Raw genomic sequence first — 17935 nt, 5'->3', positions numbered from 1 at the left:
CCTTTCTGCAACGTGTTGATGTTTTTGCACCTTCCAATTGTTCTTCAATGCACAGTAATTCAGCTAGAGCAGTTAATATCCAAGGTATTAACTAATATTAAACCTCTTGATCTAGATCTCTCTTATTCCTCTGGTACAATTCCTACAGCTGGGCATGCAACTTTGGCTAAGGTTCTACAATCCTCCCTCCAAAAAAGTGTTTCAAGATCCAAATTGCCTCAACATTTGAGATTGTTCTACCTCTTCCTATTCTGAACTGCTCCAAATAGAAAGGCAGTTTCTTTGCTCTCATGCTGTCCTCACCTAGCATAAATAAGAAGGATCATTTTCTTATAAATAATTGGAGGCTCACAAATACCTACTGGCTAATTGCCTTCTGCATGGAAACAAAGTGAAGAAAACAAAGGAATTCACTAGATGTTTACAAGGGGAGTGCTCTTAGCTGGAAGTGAATTTACTATACATGTTTACATCAACAGATAGCTACAACAGGCATGCTCTCAGCTGGAAGCTGGGACCAGATCCAGCCACTCTGCACTTCCATTTGAAAAGTGCAGAAGGCATTAGAATAGGAACAGAGACTCTGGCCTTGTGATAGCATGTTGTGTTTGTAAAAATACTTTGGCTAGTTTACTCCTGGGACTCTCTGGAGGTTTATGAGTGTCCAAGCCTGCCAAACTGCACAGCTTTCACAGAGCCATTACAACCACAGTTAGACCAGAACCCTCACTTCTCTTCAGGACCTCAGTATTCCTTCACACCATTAGTTGCTGGTTTCAGTCAGGCAAAATTCCTCTCAGCTTCTATCGGAGTTTTACCAAGGTGAAGACTGCATGATTTCGGTCTTTGAAAATGAAGAGATAAGAGGTTAATGCGCTAACCCAATCAAGCAGCTTCATTAGAGGAATTTTAAACTTTACCTAGGAGTTTCTCCAAGCTGCATCCTGTATACTACTCGTATGTTTTTGTGGTGGAATAGTTTAGCAATAACCAAAAAACCTAAGCTGAACGTACAACATTTTGTTATCTTTAGCATTTCAAGTTTCTCCAGGAACACTGTAATTCTATCCCCCTGCACCCTGTCCTTTGTCTACGTTTGCAAAGAGGCCTGGTTTTATATGCTCTTACTCCTCAGCTGACTGAGTTAGGGCTATCAAAGCCTAACTGGCTTCCAAGTTATAGTTTATACAAACGATGAACTAGAATGCCTTTCTGTTTTGTTTTAAAAGGCTCCTGCCTCAGACTCATTCACTGTCCCCCACACTAGCATAGCAGGATTCTTTGTCCTCCTCTGAAGTGGAAAGACATGAACAATGATTTATCATTTAGCATAAACAAAAGGGTAAGGGCTTAGGGAAATAGGAATTTTCTGTTGGTAACAGACCTGTTTGAGGACCTTCTCCTCCTATCCCAGGGCCTCTATAGCATGCCCTGTTAGAGGTCTCAATCCTTAACTCCTAACCTAAAACTACAAATGACTGTATATATGTTCTTTCTCCTTTCAGCATTTAGGCTCTGGGTAGTCAGCTTTCTAGGCAATGGGAAGAAAGAGTGGTCTCTTCTCAATTGCTGTAGATGCTTTCTACCCATGTTGGGACAAGCTATTAAGTACTAATTAAATACGAAGTTCAAGACGGAAGAAAATTAAAACTGCACATCTATTAAAAGAAATAATTATTCTATAATTTAAACACAGCTCCTCAATAGTGCTCAGGAGCATATAATAAAGACCATGTATGGGTAGGTGTAATAGGATGCAGTTGCCTTAGGAACAGCATATAAAGCAGGAAACCTGCTTAAAAGGCGAACTCAAAGACTTAAGCCTGGTGGGTGAAACCTGGCTTGACTGAAATTACTGACAAAGGTGCCATGGACTTGGTTGGAGTCAGGGATTCATCCCAACAGCTTTTCTAATTCTCTCATATTTGCAATATTAGTACGAGCGCAGAGCTGAATAATATGTTAGTTTGAGCCAGAAGTGCTCTACTGGAGGCGCATTTTCCAGTTTCCTTTGTGCAACAATTTCATCAAGAAATGAAAAGTACCTAGGGAGTCATGACAGAGTCTAGGTTTACATTCTGGAGGTTCTGATATCATTCCCACTTCCAATGTATTTTTATTATGTAGAAAAGAGATATTGTGCTTTTAAAGAAGTGTTACGGTAGGATGTAAAAGAATTTGACATGCAGAAAGAAAACACTGTCTGGTATATGAGTGTCATTTTAAAGTAATATTAATAGCAAAGATTCCTATAAAGATGCCACGCAAAAATCTTTTCATTTTCTGAGGTTTTTAGGAAGAAATACAGAATGCCTAGTACTGTTTGCCAGAACAATTTCCAGTGAGATTCAACTTCTACTATGCACGTACCAGAAACAAGGTCCAAAGTATTGCTCCCAGTACAAGATTCAAGACCTGTTTCTCGTCCATGCATTTCTCTACAAAGAATATACTCGTTCATGCTTCTATGATTTACTGCCCATTTTTGTTTCCATTTGGAGAAATATTATAAAACACAAAAGTAATTCTCACCCTGTATGGAGTCAGAACACACATAGAGCTCTCTACCTGTTGACTTCACTATTTACAAAAGACAAAGAATTTCCTACAGATACTGAACTACACATTAGTAATGTGTAAAGTTTGAAATAGCAAAGGATACTATATTTTCTTTCTGTCTTTGTTACCAAAAAAAAAAGGCAAATAAAGAAGTTTATTAAAGAAGTTGTTTATTAAATAGTACTTCCCAAAGACTGGGAAGTAATTTTATGAGCAGGAACTGGAGGTTAAATTCTATGCTGCACCCTCTAAGAGGATCTTCATAAGTTTTACAAGCCAACTGTGGGAATGCGGTGATTTAAGATGTCTTCGTGCACTCCTCATACACTCCTCCCAGGATAACCTGGCAAGCTGGAGAAATCATCCAGGAGTCAGATAGCCTCCTGAAATCCCTGAAGTTGTGCACAGAGTAGCTCTATTCCTCCATGTTAATCTAGGTTTCATTCCAACTCGCATATTTTGCCAGACTGAAAAAGAGAATCTTTTGAAAAAGGGCTTTACTCTGTATGTATTGGGAGAAAGTTCATGTGGCTGGATGCAGGAGTCCTGCGATATACCTGCTATACTAATTAAATGTGGGCTTATATTCATTTTCATGTCAAGACCTACCTGCCATTCCCATGACTACAGAGACAGCTTCAATCATTTTTGAACTCCTGATGCACCATAATTCACCTCGTCTGGGCATAATGTCTGGCTTGCATGAAACCTGAGCTCCCAAATTCAGGCCCACAGAATACACTTGTAACGTATGTAAGAATTAGCTGAAACTTAAGTCCTGAACAACAGAGGCTCCTCCTAGTCACAACACATGACACAGAAGTATCAGGAAGTCAAATCTGCAGGAAAAAAAGCCTTTTCTTCCCTTTTTTCACTCCTCTTACTCAATCTGAAAGTGATCCAAACTCCTGACTTTGATTACAGACCTTTTCCATGGCTCTACTGATTTTTAGGGGTTTTTTCTTGCCTGCATTTTTCTACTTCTACATTCTTTCATAATTTCTTCTCTTTGACTAGCCTCTAAAAATCAAACCTAAACATATTTCTTTACATTACAAATGTCTTGTTTCTGAAAGGAAGAAAGATCCACGACTGAGAAGTTACCAGGCCAGTGGGACACTGTAAAACTAAACGCTATACAGCAAAAAATAATTTCAGCACAAGGAACAATATGTTTTCTGTTATTAATTACTGTTCCATGGAAAGTGCTACCTGAAAACATAAGCATTAGCTAGTGTCTAAGCTGAAAACTTAAACATGATTACCATAAGACTATTAGTATGTTAGTTTGCCCAAACAAATACTAGTATAAATGGCTGTGTATTTTATTAAATCAGCCTCAAAGCTTTCAAAAGACGTTGCATAAAGTGAGCAGGAGAGCCAACTGAATTATAAAGCCATGAAGATGTATTTCGTGTTTCATGGTGCAAACACTAGATGGTTGATCTTAATCCTGGCACTGACTATTTCAGCTAGGGCAAAAACTTGCAAGCAGATAATCCCTAGTGAACACTCGATAAACCACACTGTCTGGATACAAGTTACTGTTTGAAAAAGGAAAGCCAGCTCCAGGCTTTCAGGACATGACCGTGAAGACACACCATCATCATCCTCACACAAGTGTGACTTCTCTGAAGGGGCAGGTCCTCAGTTCACTTCCCACCTGAGCGCAAGCCTGTGCTCTGTTCACAAAACTGCATGGATCTGGCAAAGCCAAAGCAAGATACCTCGGATGAGGTAGAGCCCCCAGACTGCCACAGGGCTCATAAACAGCACAACTGCCAACGAGTATAAGAGTTAAATGGCTTGGCCTGCTCTAGCATACGTGGACAGTGGACAACAAGGTCAACTTTCATGCTACTTTGGTACCTTAGCTGGTGTGAAGAAGAGATAGTGAGGAAAAACATCAAATCTGTGCTATTTCCACTGTAAAAGTCAAGAAAGAAAAGATAAAACCCTTTGGGTTATCACTATCGGATCAGCTCTACCAGTTATTATTTATATTGCAGTGGGACTGGTAGGACTTTGCACCACGGTTCAAAACTGAAAATCTGGTTGCTCCCTTCAGACATTAAGGCCCCTTTTCACAAACTGTTGCACAGGAACTAGTTATGGCAAAGCAAAAAGAGTATTTACATGCAAGATCAAGGCTTTATTAGGAAGCATGCAACTCTTTCACTAGCAGCCAGTTACATTCCCTTGTCCTGGAGGAGCTCAAAGATGTAAATTCCATTGCCTCGTATGACTGGCTTGCAGAGTTAATATTTCCTGTTGGCTTTGTGAGGTCATCCTTATTTTTCTCAATGTTAGGCCACCTAAATTCCTACACTACTGGAATAGCTTTCCAGCTATTCTGAGAGCTTTCCAGCTCTCAGAAAAAGCCTGATTCTTACATTGGCCAGATATACTCATGGAAACAAAATGCCAGGAAGCAAAATAAGGCAGCTTTGGTACAAAAATGAACTTCATGAGACCCTCAAGTTCAAGAGAAAATAGAGGTGTCTGAAACCATTTCAATTACCTTTTTTATAAGGGGAGCTGACCAAGTGCAGCACAAGCTTGCCAAAGTTTAAAGAAAATGAAATCAGGGAATACCACCCCTGCACCCTTCCTATCTATGACGTTTCATGGAGTGGTTCATAAAGCAAATAGTTCTCTATGGCCTTACATGCAGCCACAGCATCTTTTTTCTTACACGGATGTGCTGAGGAGTGAAGATAATCAGAGCATCAAAAATGCTCAGGGAAGCAAGTTCTACAAGATATACTGCATGAAGGCTAGCTACTCCCTAGGTAGGAACCATGATCTGCAGATAAATTTCTCCAAGCACACATGTTCATTGTATTACTGTTCTCAGAGCAGTCATCATTCACTAGCAATAGTGGAAAGTCTATGGCTTCAGCTTCCACAACAAAGAGAGGGCCAGAACTACGCCCTCCAGAGAAGGGCACTTTACCAAAGGGGTTAAGTTGCCTTTATGTAACTTTTCCATCCCTCTCTTTATCCTGAGGCTTATTTGACCTCAAGTAAATGGCAGCAATTATCAGCAGCTTCTGATTTACACCAGGAATATGAAACACAAATACCTCATTACATTAAGGAGAGATTAGAGCACAAAAGCTCCCCTTGAAAACAGCCCTGATGTGAGCCAGAATCTGGTAAAATTAGCTGTAAGGCTAACGAGCATTGCTGGTGATGCACTAAACAATGTCAAAAAGGACAAACATCTGGGACCAAGAGTCTTTGGCCTTTTGTGGCTTTGTGTTTCAGTAGCACCCCAGTTACACAACAGTGTCTGATATTGTGGTAGACCAGCACAGACTTTGCAGCCAGATTCCAATGCCATTATCTTATGCAATTAATTGCTTTTATTAAACAAATCATTGATTTAAGTTGCAAATATACACCACACAGTACACTCCAGAACTATTACAGAAATTTCTCCTGATGAAGGAAGGGCCTCCAGTAAAGATAGTTCCAAAAATAAACATTTATTCATAATTCTTGATAGTCTCCAAATTCTTTTTTTAACAAATTAACTTGCTCCCTCATTATTCCATATCAATACAGAGTAGTTTGTGGTTTTAGCAACAATCCATTATTATGGATTCAACACATGATTAGTGAACACGTGCACGTTTCTATCTAAAAAAAAATACAATTCACCAGTGAAAGGAGTCTCAAAAGCCAGATAACACTCTTCTTCAAAACTGCTAACACGGGCTCTAACTTTACAAAGATGTACAACTAGCTTTAGTAGTAGGTTTTCATGATAGGGACTTCAGTGGTATATTCTACCGAAATAATAACATTCAATGATAACATTTGTTAAGGGTATAAAATGAATGCTGGAAGCCAACAGACCCCTAATTGCTGTCCCACCGACTGCTTTGCATAAATGCCATGCTGCAGATGACATGTAATTAAAGCTGCACTGAAAAAAAAGTTGAAAGCAACCAATTAATTTCCTTAAACAACAAACAAACAGAAAAAGAGGGGCCATTTTGAGGCTGGTAATTTTTAGTTTGTTCACTGTGAAAACTAGACACAAAATATAAAATATTTATCCAGCTGCCCAGTTAAAAGTGGTGGTTACTTTACACAATTAAAATTGTTTAGTAAACAAGTTACTAAATGTTCACTAAACATTTACTATTTACTAAATATTTACTAAACAATTCAAAGTGTTTAGTAAGCCAGTTTAAATTGCAATTTGCTGGGCTTGCCAGCAAGCAATTTAAAACTTAAATTTTGTGATTAATGAAGCTCTATATTGTAACAAGAACCAGTTTTCTGCTTAGCATTGGCCAAAAAATACTTTTCTTACCACCTGAAAAAAGCCACAGGACCCTCGTGTCTCTTCTCCATTGGAATTGTCTTGAAAAAGAAACTTCTGAACGGCTGGCTACATTTCAATCTCCCTTTTGCTTTAAATATTCATGTGGTATCTTTGCAGCTGCTCAGTATTCATCACCTGTACTCCTCTGCCCTGTCTCACATGGCCAGACTGTGCTATTCCATACTCATTCTCAGCTGCAAGACCACCCAAAGAGTTAAAGCCCCCAGGGGCCAATGGGTTACCTTTCCAAAAGGAAGTATCTCCTGTACTGTGCCCCTGTACTTGGCACTGGTGAGGCCACACCTCGAATACTGTGTTCAGTTTTGGGCCCCTCACTACAAGAAGGACGTCGAGGTGCTGGAGCGTGTCCAGAGAAGGGCAACGAGGCTGGTGAGGGGTCTGGAGAACAAGTCTTATGAGGAGCGGCTGAGGGAACTGGCATTGCTTAGCCTGGAGAAAAGGAGGCTGAGGGGAGACCTCATCGCTCTCTACAACTACCTGAAAGGAGGTTGTAGCGAGGTGGGTGTCGGTCTCTTCTCCCAAGTAACAAGCGATAGGACGAGAGTAAATGGCCTCAAGTTGCGCCAGGGGAGGTTTAGATTGGATGTGAGGAAAAATTTCTTTACTGCAAGAGTGGTTAAACATTGGAAGAGGCTGCCCAGGGAAGTGGTTGAGTCCCCATCCCTGAAGTATTTAAAAGACGTGTAGATGAGGCGCTTAGGGACATGGTTTAGTGGGCATGGTGGTGTTGGGTTGACGGTTGGACTCGATGATCTTAGAGGTCTTTTCCAACCTTAATGATTCTATGATTCTATAATATTCTGGGACATCCACTGCAGGCTTATGATTATGTCTCTGAAATATTTTAAGAGACTGTCTCTGGGGACAGCTATTCTCAGTTACAATGAGTACTATACATATAGGGAAATGCCTTTAGGAGTTTTTGTGTGAGCTGTCATGTGGATATAAATCAGTAATATTCCTGGTTTGTGTATAACCACATGTAGGTTTAGCTTGCGGCAGACAACTATAGCTGACATTTGAAACAACAATGCTACAGTACTTTTAAATCTGCAATGCAATTCATTACCATTGCTTTCTTTCACCTGTAGGAGTTACCATGTTTTCTTAGCTTTTCTTGCTAGAATAACAATTAGTTATGTTAATATTGCCAGTGAAGAGCATTAGGAGAAAGAAAAAAAAAAAGGTCAGGCCTCAGACACCATAAGCCTGACCAAAAAAAAAAAAAAAAAAAAAGAGATAAAGCACATATTTTTACTTGTCTTCTAAGCTGGGGGGGTGGGGGTGGGGTGGTGACCTATAGATTGACCCTGGGGCAGCTATCGAAGTTTCTCTCCCTGAGCAAGACATCTAGAGGTTACTCCATGTTTTCACCTGAAAAGCGAGATTCTCACATAATCATTTGACCTCAGGAACAGCAACATGAATGATACCACCAAGTCTTGCATTAGTTATAAGAGCATTACATTCAGTATTTATGTATTGGAAAGCAAGTGATCAATTTTAAATGAATTGCTTACAGCTGGCCTGAAAATGGCTTTCCCCAGAGAAAACAATACTCTTCAACTTCTGTCTTTGTATTTCTGGAGATTCCTGTATATGACCTCAAAAAATAAGTTAAATTCTCGCTCACATGCAAATAAGCAAAAACAGTACTTGCACAAACTTCAAGCATTAATATTTTTATCCTGATTCATATTCTCACTGGATTTGCTTTTAGCAAGTGTGAAAGTTACAGCATTCAATGGCACATGAAAAGCAGATCACGAGGAGGAACACTGGGGGTCAGCTGGAAACACTGGTCTTTAGCTGTGTAACTGATACTCCAATATTTATACAGATACAATGCTCATACTTTTAATTAACTAAAACCAACACTAAACTACTACCTTGAAAGGCTATCAAAGTTCAATAACTGGGTCATTTTCATACTCAGATGATTATGCTTTCTGAGCAATGTTCAGGATATTTGTAAGCCAATGTGTGCCAATATGTTACTTATATTGGTGATAGCACTTAAATTCCATGTCCAGGTCAAGAACTACTGTGCTACGTGCTGGATGAGTACTACATTGAAATTCTGGGCGTTGAAACTGTATGGTTTATTTTGTTATTGTTGAAATAACTATGAAGAAACATTAAAAATAGGAAACTAATATTTAAAGTAGTAGGGAGGAGCAGAGCCAGAGAACTTCAGTTACTGGACACAAACTTTCCCTTTCACCTGAACAACAGCATGCCACTTAAAAGTCATCACTGGAACAACCTGGAATTATTCACAAGGTCAAAGTCTCACAGAAATGTATGTTCACAAGCCATGAATCACAGACTGCGGTCATCTCCTACTAAATAGAACTCAGAGGACTTAAAAGTACATATTATTCTCTTAATATTCTTTCGGCAGGTAGAGTAACATCTGTAAGCACACAAAGAAGGTAAGTGAACAAAAGTGGAAGGCCAGGTGGTATTTTGGGCATCTAAAAGGAGGGAGGGACCCATATAATCCTGATTTGTCCATAACAAGTCTGTATTTAGGAACACATGCTAAGGATATTTGAAAGTCCCTGCTTTAGAAGAAAGACCCTAATCTTAAACGAGGAGTAGAAGCGGGTGATCTGTAGGAAGAGGCAAAGATTGCAAAGCAGAGATAGCTGGCGCAAGCCCACATTAATGTATTTAAAATACTAATCACATAATGACAGACTGTGATATTGAATCACCACAAAATAGACCTAGTTAATGTAGAGAAAAATGAATGTTTGGCAAGGTGCTAGCTGTGCACATTTCAGGTGGAAACAAGCACCCTGGCAATTGCTACAATAATTAAGATAAACAAGTCTTCCACACAGATCAGCAAGACAGTTCAAGAGTTTAGCGACACCTGTATTTCTCAAGTACAGAAAAGCTCCTAGGGACTATACTTCTGAAAATATTTAGAAACCTAATTCCTACTGATAATGGTGGGAAATGGAAACTTAAAATATGGCTGTTCACCTCCAAACTTGTCTTTGCTACTAAACTGACGTCACAGGCTTTTAGAGGCAGAAATCATGGTAATTTACTTAACCTTCATGGAAGAGAACAGCACTGCTAATACAGCCCTAACAACGGTTTGATCTCCATACAACAAAAAGGCTGTCGCTGGGATCTACAAATTTTGTGGTGTTTTGTGGGTTTTTTTAAATTGAATTCTTTGATCCCTATGTGTTAATTAAAAAAAATTAAGTCAATTAACATACCTCTTGTTGATAACTAGGATTTCACAAATATTGAGCTCTGTTATTGATGTAGCTGCATCAGAGTATGATTCTACAATCTGACTGCATCTTCCTTGTGTTTCTTCCCCTCTGCCTTTGCATTTAAGAAATCAAATCAGATGCTGCAAAATAGTCCCCATGGGACAAATATGAATATTTGATTTAGACTGGAGAGCAGTTATTCACATAATTAGTTACCCTGAAAATGAATAGTGAGAATTTCAGAAAAATAAGAACTGCCAGATTGGATCAGGACACACTCCTATCCTCTTTCTGGAGGTGGGCAGATGCTACAGAGGAAAGTGCAAGAACCCCTCAAGAAGAAGCCCCCTCCCAGCCTAAGAGGGGCTAATTTGAATTCTGAATAATTAAGTTTAATATGCTTTTCAATATTTTTCCCAATACAGTTCTAGATCTTGTCACTGCTATCAATTACAAGCCCTTGAATTCTTGATCTCAAGAACAAATTACATGTTTTCTTAAAAATTATTTCTTTTTCTATCAGTTTTTAATTGATGGCTTTTCAGCTTCATTGACTGTCCACCTGTTTTTCTCTTATGTCACAACAAGAAGAAAAACTCTCTATCTGCCTGAGCAATATGTGCCAGTACTTTCCATGCTTTTGTTTCAACCTCTTTAAGGTAAACAGCCAAACTCTTGAGACTCTTTACAGATTGTCTGTACTCTTTCTCCTTACTCATCTCAGAGTCTTCTGTAATCTGTTTTGAGAGGAGATAACCAATATTACACAGTATTTCACTAGGCTGTACCACTAAATTTTTTGAAGGCATCGTAACACAGAAGTATGTTACATTATTCCAGTTCCTAAAATCTGGTTTGCAAGTGCAGTCAAACAGCAGAGGTCTTTCCTGAGCTGTGTACAGTCCCAGACTATTCCCTCTCAGCAGCTGATGTAACGATATGAAATTTTGCAGGTAATTTCAGCATTTTCAGGAAACACGAGGCTTCTGTTTGTGATAACTGAATGTCATTTGTTGACATTTGGGCAATTCACCTGGCTGGGTCAGGTCTCCTGAGAGTAATGACGAGTCTTTTCTCATTCTGTCCAATCCGTATCAGTTTGTGTCTTCAGCAGATTTTCACTTCTTCCTCCCCTCTTTCCATCTAAATTTATAAGTATATTAAATACTGGAGTTGGTACATAACCTTGGGGTATCCCAGTATGTTTTAAATGGTCAGTTTTCTACCACAACAAAACTAGTCTCCAAGCAAGTTTTGGGGTCATGGCAACACTATCTTTGATTATCTCTGGTAGTTTCCCTCATGGAGTTTTGTTAAAAAAACTAGCAAAAGCTTTCTGAATGTCTCAATTTTATACATACATACATATATATAAAAACAGTCTAAACAAAGCATGAGAGGAATACACTCAAGTGTGAAAAAAACAGATCCAGCCCTACAGGTGATTTAGTTACAATAAAAAGAGTGTCACTGAGAGAGACCAAATCTAGATCAGACTAGATTACGGACTTATTTTCCAGAAAGCAGGTCCATTATTAATGCACCCCATAATTATACTCATAGCGCCAAAAGCACCTAAATGTCTACAAGCATGCACAATAAGATGACAAAAAGTACCCAGGGTGCAATTTGAACTTAATAGAAATCATTTGTTCACAGTTCTTGGGCCAATTAAATCTTCTAACTGGAAAGGCACAAGGAAAGTCCATATCCCAAAACTGGGCATAAGTCCAGCTTGAAGGAGTATTCAAAGAGGCTTCAAAGTAGCTGTTACAAAGTTGACTTCCCACTTTTGATGATCTACCTCATTTACATGCATTCAGTCAGCTATTCAGCTGATGCAGATCAACACAGCTCTGCTTCAGCCATGCCATATTATACCAGCTAGAGAGATGGGTCTTGTCTTCTGCGTGCTCTTCTACATTCCTAGCAACTCAGATTTTAAATTGGCAATGACTTCACACAACCTATTATTTTTAGACATACATTTATGAAACTCAGACACTTTGTATATTTATCCCCCACCATTACAACTCAAGTATGTAATTTTGTTATTCAGAATGAGTTACGAGAGAATATAACTAGAATAGCAGGCTTAGGCTTGCAATTAACTTTTTCAGACACAGTTATAAATGTCAACAAATAGGTTATAATTGAGGATCCAGCATGACCTTTATTATTTCAGAAGGTTCAGCCATAGCAGCTCAGGGCGACTTCAGCTGGACTTGTTAGTCACCCTGTCAGATAGAAGCACTAACATCCAATTCAGTCTGGCATCAGCATATGATCTGCTCCTGAAAACTGACCTGAATAAGCTTTAGTCTCAAGAATGGTCCCAATCCAGGCAATGGAATTGCTCTTAGAGAAATCCCATACCCCCTGTGAGTAAAGTAGCAAATATCAGATATTTCTGTCATAATCACAACCGAGAAAAATAAAAGGCTCTTACTGAAGAAGTCTTGGAATATTTATTAGTAAAGTCTTATTATCAGGCAATCAGGAGTGGCTCTTCCTCACAGAAAAACTGAACTAGTACTGTGTACCACGCTTTCTTGTATCATCCCTTCCATTATTAAGCACACTGCCAAACAGATAATCCACAAGTAAACATTTCAGAATGTTTTCATGTTGTACTTTTCCTAAGTATTAAGTGTAAACAATCACTTCATCAGGGCCACTCTTCCCAGCAAAGCAATGATTTCTGTTACAGCAGAATCCTTTTTACAACAAAAACCCCTGTGATGTTACAAATGACATTAAGACAACCAAAATATTTTTATGACTTCAGTTAATTGGTAAATTATTCTTAGAACTTGTTAATTCATGCAATCGCCATTGTGGTGATGAAAGATGGACAAGAAAGAGGGGGTTACACACAAAAATACTAGTTGATATATCACAACCACTCAAGGTATCGCTTCCTTTGTAAATCACGTATATGGAGGAATACAGCTATGTCTCTCTTCATATTGGTATCATAGGAAGTTTCTTTCTCAAGTGGAGGCATATGGAAGAACCAGTTCCACTTGACATAGGAAAAGGCATAACGCTCAGATCAAGTGCTGTGAAAATCTGACAGACCCCCAAAACAACGGAAAGACACACTGATAACATATTACTTGTGAAAACAGCATGTGCATGAAAGTGCTGGGGCTTTTACACAGCTGTCACAAACACGGTAATCAGCATCACCAAGTGTGTCTGCAACATTAAGACAAATATTTGACCTATTTTCTTAGCAGAATTTAGCTGTCGTGATTCTTAGCACTATGCTCCTGTAAGCCAGCGACTGCCTAGGGACTAAGGCAACACGGGCACAGAATTCTTCGCAGGGAGTGAGAGCACTTCCACAGAGCGAGCTTTTTCCACGGGTAAAGCGATCAGCCCCTCGAACCCACACTCATCAGCCGGCTCTGGGCCGTGGTGGCCCCCACGCAAGGCCCCGGTGCTCGTCCCCCTCCTCGCTGCCCCACGCCCGGACGTGCCGGGGACTCACGTTTGTAGCTGGCGGCCCAGGGCTGGTAGCCGTAGTAGCCGGTGATGCGGAGGATCCGCTCCTCGATGGAGGTGAGCCCCACGGAAGCGCTGGTGAGGTCCTCCACGGAGCGGGACCACTTCAAGTCCTCTTTGATGGCCTCGTCCACCACCAGGTACTTCAGCTGCCGCAGCTGCGGGCTGATGTCGGACAGCCGCCGGGGGCTGACATCGGGGGAGCGCCGCATGCCGCTGGGGGCCGGGAGAGGGGCGTCAGCGGGGGGGGGCCGCGGCTGGCAGCGCCGCCGCGGGGGCCGCCGCCCTCCGCCGACCGGAGGCGAAGTTGGCGGCGGGCGGCGGGACCTCCGCCGGCAGGTGAGCGGCACCGGCGCCGCAAACTTTCCCCGCCGCCCTCCGCCGGACCGACCCCCGGGGGCGGGCGGCGGCGCCGCCGGCTGAGGTGAGGCGAGGCGAGGCGAGGCGGGGTGTGATGGGGTGTCCCCGTCCCTCCCAGCCCTCCCGCCCGGCCCGGCCCCGCAGCGGTACTCACAGGGTGGCGGCTTTGCCCCGCGCGGAGCCGTTGGGGAACTCCCGGATCCCCATGGGGAGCAGCAGCGATGGCTGGGGCGCGCCCAGACTTCACGGCGGGGTGAGCCGGCGGCGCGAGCCGGCCGGGTAAGAGGCGGGAAGGAAGGAGGGGAGGGAGCGGAGAGGCGGCGGCCCCCGCGGCAAGAGGGTCCCCGGGCTGGCGCCGGCCCCCGGCGGGAGAGGTAGGCAGACGGGCGGACCTCCGCTGCCGCCTGCGAGGTGCTGCCGCCTGCGGAGCGCCGGCGGCGGGGACCAGGCAGGGCAGGGCGCGCTCCGCGCCCCCCACCCCGCGCGTTGCCGCCGGCCGCCAGCAGGGGGAGCCCCGCGGCCCCGCCGCCGCCAACCGCCCGTGCCGCTCGCCCCCTGGCGGGCGGCCGTGAGGAGGGGCGGGACGGAGCGGAGCGGAGCGGAGCGGGGCCTCGCCTCCCCTGAGGAGGCCCACCCGCTCCCCCTCAGTCGAGGAGCGAAGCGAGGGGCGGTCGGGGCGCGCCCGGTGCCCGCTCCCGTGCTTTTCTCGCACCGCCAGTGCGGGTGCAGGGGAGCGGGTCTCCGGCCGGGTGCTCGGAGCGCGGCCCCGGCGCTGAGGGAGCCGCCGCGCCGAGCCGTGGGACGGCGGGGACCGGCACCCCCGGGCGCCGGGGTGCGACGCGGGGCCGGCCGCCGCCCGGAGGGAGCGCGGCTCAGGCTGGGGCCGCTTCGTTCGTCGTGTGCCTCCTCGTCCGGCGTCCGTTAGGAAGGAGTGAAGGAACAGCGGCGCGAGGGAGCCGGGGCACGGGTGGGCTGCGCCCCCGCGGCGAGCGGAGCGGGCTTGCGTAGGGCGGTCGCTGGCTACCCCGGCAGAACGGGCGCCCGCGCGTGAGGTGATCGGCCGCAGCCCCCCCCCCGCAGCCCTGAGGCGGAGGAGTTTCGCTCTGCGCTAGGACCAAACGAGGGCTAACGCGGGGCGTGTGTGACAACCCTCGCAGTGACGGTCCTGAAGTGACCGTGGGCCCGACCTGACGGGAGAACCCTCCCGATTTCCCCGTAACGCTGCTGAACCAGTACCGCGGACACCCGACCTTTCAGCAAGCAGCATTTTTTTTTTTTTTAATTTTTTTTTAAACACACCACCTAACTTAAGTGAAAAACATACAGTTAAGCTTAAATAAATGTGTGAGCATACCTTATACACTTCATTCACAAACAAATGAAAAGCTGATAATCGATACTTAGACAAAATGCGATCACCTACAAGTGGAGATAGTTAAAGAATTTTTTGTGTATATGTATGTGTCTCAGGAAAAAAAAAAAATGAAGTCCAAGGAGAAAAGATTGTGCCCTTTCACCACTGCACAAGCTCAGTTTACCTGGAATATTAAAACACCTAGGTATTGAACATGGAAGCAGGTATCAGTTAAATGCAGCCTTTCACTATCACTGAAGGTAACGTTACAGGATCACTGCACTGTTAGAAAGAGAAAGTAAAAATCTCCAGCACGTGAAAGCCAAACTAATCATCTTCTTAAATACACATGTACTAAATAATGCACTAAATTTATTTTATTTCCTATGCAACCCTTATTTTGAGATTGTGAAAGTGAAAGTGTTTGTTGCTGTGGAGGTCAGTTCCACAATCTGATACAGGTGAACGGCAGTGGTCCAGCAGCACAAGCAGAGAGCAACTCTGCAGGCATTTAACGCTGCTTACCTGCAAAGTGACAGAGCTCCTTGCAAGGTACACAAACCGATGCAGAAGGATGATTTAGGTTAAGATGAGAGGACGAAAACACAATGCTCACTAAATCTACAGATACTGATTACTGGCTTGATGATTTAAGTCTTTTTAGGGCATTCAGGGCAGGAGTAGTGATAACAGGCATGAGTGGGATTAAACATTTCATTTGGGCCCCCGAAGCGCAGCATCGTTCTGTATGCAGAGCCCATGCTCTCTCTGGCTTTAAGTGATGGACAAGGATAGGATTTCATCTGAGAATTGCCTGTAACACTGCATGTATCTAATGTCAAATTCCTCCATTATTATAGGTACAAGATTCTTAAAGTGTACTAAAAATAACATAATGCACGTCCAGAAATGTACGTCTGGGCTGGCTGTGCTCAGTACAGGACTAATTCACATTGGCATGAGAAAACAGTTAGTATAAAGTTCTAAGTCTCAGAGCAAGCAAAGGTTTCAACAACCGAGCAAGCGACATTGTTGACCAGCCAAGTAGTGACACCTGCTGAGCACCCACCTACCTCTCCGTGTGAGCTGGTGCAGAGTAGCAGAGGCTTGGTCAGCCCTGCTAGAAGTTTTGCCTCCATTACTGAAGTATTTAGCTGCCCATTTTCTGTAGCCCCAGAGAGGAGCCGTGGAAGTCAGAGGCCCTATTACACAAATCTCCACTTTAATATGCCAGAACCATCTCATTCCTCTGTCCCATAAATATTGTTCTTCTGCTGTTTTATTCTTTCCCCAGCTGCTGTCATTTCAAGGTGTAAATTAAATGACAGATGGATGTTAATACTTTCTCCTGTCATGCAGGCAGGTGACTTTGGACAGCTTGGGTGGCAGTGCTGTCAAACTTGAAGTGAGCATGCATCTTGTGAGAGGAAAAAAAAAAACGCATGGGAGTGAAAATTTTAAACTTCACTGAGATGTTTAATAAAGATGACATTTCAAAATTTTAGTAAGAGGCAACATCAACATAGCTATTAGGATCTTATTAAACCTTGCTGTAAGTGATGTTTCTTCTTAAAAAAATAGCAGCTGCTGGAGACAGGCAAGTAAATATTCTTGTGTATATTATTTTAATTATGCTTGAGCATTGTAGCTAAAACTGAAACATGACAATATGGCGTTGGACATTAAAAGATAAAGTATGGGATCCCACATAATTTGGAATTTGTAGATTTATGGAGCTACTTCAGATTTTTAATAGGAGGAGAGAAAAAGAATTGTAGTATGCTAGCAATGCTACCAAGAGTAAGGAACAAGTTAAAAAGAAAACATTTGCTAAACAGTATATACCTATTTAAGGAATAGTGGGCAAAATGGAGCAGGATTTGATTCAGTTTAGGTTGGAGCCACCTAGCATGGTATGCAACACCAAGCTGGAGCCACTATAAATGGCTTTTCTGAACATCTTACTAAGTGTATTACTTTACTAAAACACCTACAAATCATCCAAGCACAGAATAGTTGGGAAACAGTATTTTTTTAAAATGGCAGAGTCCTATAGCAAGGAAACAATTAGTACTTATTCCAGAGTGTGGTGACTTATTCTGTCCTGTTAGGTACACCTTTTTATTTTTTTCCAGACAACATGAAATTATATGCTTGACTGATAGTCAGCTCTTAAAAGGCACAGCCATTAAGATATATTAGCGTTACGTTGTCTACAATGTGATGCCATGTCAGGGGAAAATATAATTTAAACTGTATTTATTTTCACCTCCCATCAATACTAGCTTGCCAAAAGTTTCTCTGGGATGGAAGTTTACATTTATCAAAATATTACTCATTTCATGAGAAAGGTAAGTGAGTTTTCTTTATTTCTCCCACCCCACCCCCCCCCCAAGATAAGAGTTTTACATTTAAAGGATACAGTGATAGTAGTAGAATAAGATAGCAAAGATATTTCATTGGGCAACAAAATAATCACAACTGCAGAAATTACAGCATGAAGTTAATTAATAGTTTTGCCCTACAAGTATTTCCATGTATTATATAGGACTT

General features: G+C 42.6%; 1 protein-coding gene across 2 annotated transcripts in view; it reads right to left on the bottom strand.

Annotated features, from left to right (window-relative positions):
- Window positions 1–14264, bottom strand: part of SLC35F3 (solute carrier family 35 member F3) — a 189224-nt gene extending 174960 nt beyond the window's left edge. For both annotated transcript variants that reach the window (XM_076334128.1, XM_076334129.1), the window contains exons 1-2: window positions 14183–14264; window positions 13655–13884 (exon numbers count right to left, since the gene is read on the bottom strand). In XM_076334128.1, coding sequence (XP_076190243.1) covers window positions 13655–13884; window positions 14183–14235 — 283 coding nt within the window. In that variant the 5' untranslated portion in view covers window positions 14236–14264. The remainder of the gene's footprint in view (window positions 1–13654; window positions 13885–14182) is intronic.
- Window positions 14265–17935: the final 3671 nt, after the last annotated feature.

This window comes from Aptenodytes patagonicus, chromosome 3 (genome assembly GCF_965638725.1).
Source record: "Aptenodytes patagonicus chromosome 3, bAptPat1.pri.cur, whole genome shotgun sequence".
Lineage (NCBI taxonomy): Eukaryota > Metazoa > Chordata > Aves > Sphenisciformes > Spheniscidae > Aptenodytes > Aptenodytes patagonicus.
Note: the sequence above shows the minus strand (reverse complement) of the source record. Positions and strands in the feature narration are given on the sequence as shown.